We start from the raw sequence: 3,746 nt of genomic DNA, 5'->3' as shown, positions 1-3,746 counted from the left end.
TGGTCTGCACCAGGGCTCACACTTTATGGACTTTTTTCCTCTCTTTCCCTCTTCTGCTCAGATTGCCCCCAATCTCCCCTGCTCTGTCACCCTCCAGCCAGGACCAGATGATGTGGGAAAGGTGAGCTGCTGTCCCCAACCCCTGTCCCCATTCCTCCTGGCAGGGGGTTAAGTTATAGGGTGCCAATAAAGAAAGCTGCTTCTCTTTCATGGGGATGTGGCCTGTGGGGTGAGGGTTGAGGAGGAAGGATGATTGGAGCTGGAACCAGGATCTCCAGGGATGCACTGCAGGAAGGAAGGGAATAAACTAAACTTCAGGCAGCTCTGAGCCCCTCCTGCTCAGTGACTGTACGTGTGTGTGTCCCCAGGCCTGTGGTGTGGACTTCGAGGTCAAAGGATTTTGTGCTGAAAATCTGGAGGAGAAAATTCACAAGAGGTATTTGCAGGGGATCCCTTTCCTGCCCCATGGCCCTGAAACCAAACCACTGGATGCTTTTGGGGTGGCCAGCTCAGGGGTCAGGCTGAGGACCTGCTGTCAGCCTGCGCCACTCTCGGATCGGGCACTTTGCCTGAAGGAGAAGCAGTGGTCTCCATTTCAGTGCCCTCCACGTCCTAAGAGCAGGCTGCAGCTTGCATCCTTTGGCTGGAGACACTGTGATGTCCCCAAAGACAGCCAACGTCCCCCCATGTCGACACGTCCCTGCTGGGGGGCCCGGGGGTGACTGCTTCTTGCCTGCAGGAACTCGGTGCGCCTCATCATCCGCAAGATCCAGTTTGCACCCCTGAAGACAGGGCCAGCCCCAAGGTCAGAGACCACCCGGCAGTTCATGATGTCTGACAAGCCCCTGCACCTCGAAGCCACCCTGGATAAGGAGGTCAGTACAGGGGGGGGGCATTCCCTGGCTCGTGCCAACACGTGTGTCCCCAGGAATGGGGACTGGGATGCCCAGTCACGTAACTGAGCCTCTTCCCGCTGCAGATCTATTACCATGGAGACCCCATCAACGTGACCGTCAACATCAACAACACCACCAACAAGATTGTGAAAAAAATTAAGATTTCAGGTGAGAGATGGCAGAAGGGGCACGTCCCATGCCCACAGCATCCTGATCTCCCCGCTGGAGATGGGCACTGCGTGCTTGTGCCTCCGCCGTGTCACCAGCGCTGCTCCCTCTTGTCTCTCCTCAGTTGAGCAGATCACAGACGTGGTCCTCTATTCGCTGGATAAATACACAAAGACTGTGTGCAGTGAGGAGATAAAGTGAGTAAAAAGGGGCTGGGGCTGGCACAGCATTGTGGCCAGAGAGAGGAAGAGAAAGGATGAGGAGGAGGAGGAGGGGAGAGTGATGAGGAGAGGGGGTGGGGAAGACTGTTTTATACCAGGCAGCAAAAATACCAGGGTTAGAAGAGCAGATGCAGAGGAAGCAGAGGAGCAGGAAGGCTGTGGACACCGTGCCTCCCAGCACATACTGGTGTTGGCTGGGAAGGTCCCTGGGGGAAGGTCTGCAGCTGCCCCCCGCCTGCTTCTTCTCCTCACTTTGCATCTCTGAGGCCAGCCGCAGGCTCTGCACCCCTGAGAACCCGGAGGGCAGCAGCAAAAGCCAGGGCTAGAAAAAAAGAAGTGGTTGTATAAGGGAAGGAAAGGAGGAAACAGCCCCAGGCAGCTGCGTGGGGAGGGCAGGGCAGGGGCCTCTGGCTCTGCCCAGGTGCCTGGTGTGATGCTGAGCATCCCTGGAGGGTGCTGAGCACCCACCAGGCTGGTGCTGGCTCTAAGCCTTCCTCTCCCACTCCTTCCAGTGAGAACGTGCCGGCCAACTCCACCTTCTCCAAGACCTACTCTGTCACCCCCATGCTCTCGGCCAACCGTGAGAAGAGAGGCCTCGCTCTCGATGGCAAACTCAGACACGAGGACACCAACCTGGCCTCCACCACCATGTAAGAGCTGGGAGGGCTCCCCCCACTCCCCACCACAGCCAGACCCCTGCCTTTCCCCCAACTCCATCACCTTCCCACTGCTCAGGACACTCTGGGCTCCCACCAAGGGTCCCCACACCTCCTCACAGCTGGGATTTGGTGACATGGCCACAGACCCATCTCTCCATCTCACAGGGCAGTTAATGACAAAACAAGGGGAAATGGGTTTAAGCTGAAAGAGGGGAGGTTTAGATGAGATATTAGGAAGAAGTTCTTCACTGTGAGGGTGGTCAGACACTGGAACAGGTTACCCAAGGAAGTTGTGGATGTTCAAGGCCAGGTTGGATGAGGCTTTGAGCAACATGGGTCTAGTGGAAGGTGTCCCTGCTGCTGGCAGGGGGGCTGGAACTGGATGAGCTTTAAGGTCCCTTCCAACCCAAACCATTCCATGATTCTGAGATGCAGTTTCCCAGTCCCAACCATCATCCAAGACCCCTGTATCCCTCTGCAGAGCTGCATCAGGTCTCATCTCAGGAGTAAATCCCAGCCCAGACAGCTCAAGCAGCCTCAGCCAAGTGATCTTGACCTCCCCTCTCTTTTACTGCCATGTTGTGTTGTCTTCTCCTGCTAAACCCCAGCGCACCCCACATGAAATGGGGCATGGAGACAGCCCCAGGACCTGCCTTGGGGGGAGCAGATGGGGTCTGCCAGCAGCGCTGCCCACCTCACCGCTCCACTCTGCCTTTCTCCTAGCCTGAGACCTGGCATGGACAAGGAGGTGCTGGGCATCCTGGTGTCCTACAAAGTGAAGGTCAACCTGATGGTGTCCCGAGGAGGGTGAGGCTCTGCGGGCATGGCGGTAGGGACTATCTTTCTGGGATGTGTTGTGGGATCTTGTATCACTGGGGAGATGATGAAGGGACTTAAGCCATGGGCCCCCCCTCCTCCCTGCTCTGCTCCCCCAGCCCGTGGGGCAGCTGGGCACTGGGCTGCTCCCTGACTCCCACACCTCCATCCCCATCACTGCTGCCCCTCACCCCTATTATAAATCATCTTCTACCTTCTAACAAAGCCAAGTCTAACATCTCCCCTCCTCCGCTTTGGCTGATTTCTGTCCCTTCTCTCCCACTGCTGCAGCATCCTGGGGGATCTCACTGCCAGGTAAGGAGGGAGCTGCCTGTGGGGCTGAGCACAGCGTGGCGCTGGGTGGGTTTATTGCAAGAAGTGCTTTTCCTTCCAGCGACGTTGCTGTCGAGATGCCTGTCATCCTGATGCACCCGAAGCCTGCGGACGGTAAGTAGCGCCTGGGATGCTGCTGAGATGTGGGGAGGAAGAGGCAGTCCCCGTTCAGAGGGGAACTGGTAAAAGCAACGCTGATGAAGCTGCCTCCATGCAAAGGGCTCAGCTCTGCCCCAGCAGCACTGGGATGGGCAGAGCTGCTCTGGCTGTGTGGCTGTCACCCTCTGTCCCAGACCAGCATGGGTGCTGCCGCCCATCCCAACATCATTATTTCCAGAAAAACACCTGAGCATTAAGATGTTAGTTGAAATATCCCTTCTGTATTAACCTGCACATCTGTCTCTCTTCCAATCCCTGCCTCCCTCTGCTTCTCTTATCAATGGACTGCAGATAAGCCAAGGTAAAGAGACTTTTCCTTATCCCTCAACCTAATGTCTCCTCTAACATGAACCATATAGAATCACAGAATCCCAGACTGGTTTGGGTGGGAAGGGACCTTAAAGCTCATCCAGTCCCAACCCCCCTGCCAGCAGCAGGGACACCTTCCACTAGACCAGGTTGCTCAAAGCCTCATCCAACCTGGCCGAGAACAC

At 56.4% G+C, this 3,746-nt stretch overlaps 1 protein-coding gene across 1 annotated transcript in view; it reads left to right on the top strand.

The window, feature by feature from the left end:
- Positions 1-3,746, top strand: part of LOC104528720 (arrestin-C-like) — a 6,989-nt gene that overhangs the window by 2,002 nt on the left and 1,241 nt on the right. The window contains exons 6-15 of the mRNA XM_010172809.1: positions 62-121; positions 369-436; positions 740-875; positions 980-1,064; positions 1,189-1,261; positions 1,798-1,935; positions 2,668-2,751; positions 3,052-3,075; positions 3,155-3,207; positions 3,544-3,553. Of these exons, the coding sequence (XP_010171111.1) occupies positions 62-121; positions 369-436; positions 740-875; positions 980-1,064; positions 1,189-1,261; positions 1,798-1,935; positions 2,668-2,751; positions 3,052-3,075; positions 3,155-3,207; positions 3,544-3,553 (731 nt within the window). The remainder of the gene's footprint in view (positions 1-61; positions 122-368; positions 437-739; positions 876-979; positions 1,065-1,188; positions 1,262-1,797; positions 1,936-2,667; positions 2,752-3,051; positions 3,076-3,154; positions 3,208-3,543; positions 3,554-3,746) is intronic.

This window comes from Antrostomus carolinensis, unplaced genomic scaffold (assembly GCF_000700745.2).
Source record: "Antrostomus carolinensis isolate BGI_N321 unplaced genomic scaffold, ASM70074v2 scaffold28147, whole genome shotgun sequence".
In the NCBI taxonomy this organism is placed as follows: domain Eukaryota; kingdom Metazoa; phylum Chordata; class Aves; order Caprimulgiformes; family Caprimulgidae; genus Antrostomus; species Antrostomus carolinensis.
This window is presented reverse-complemented; position numbering and strand designations above follow the sequence as displayed.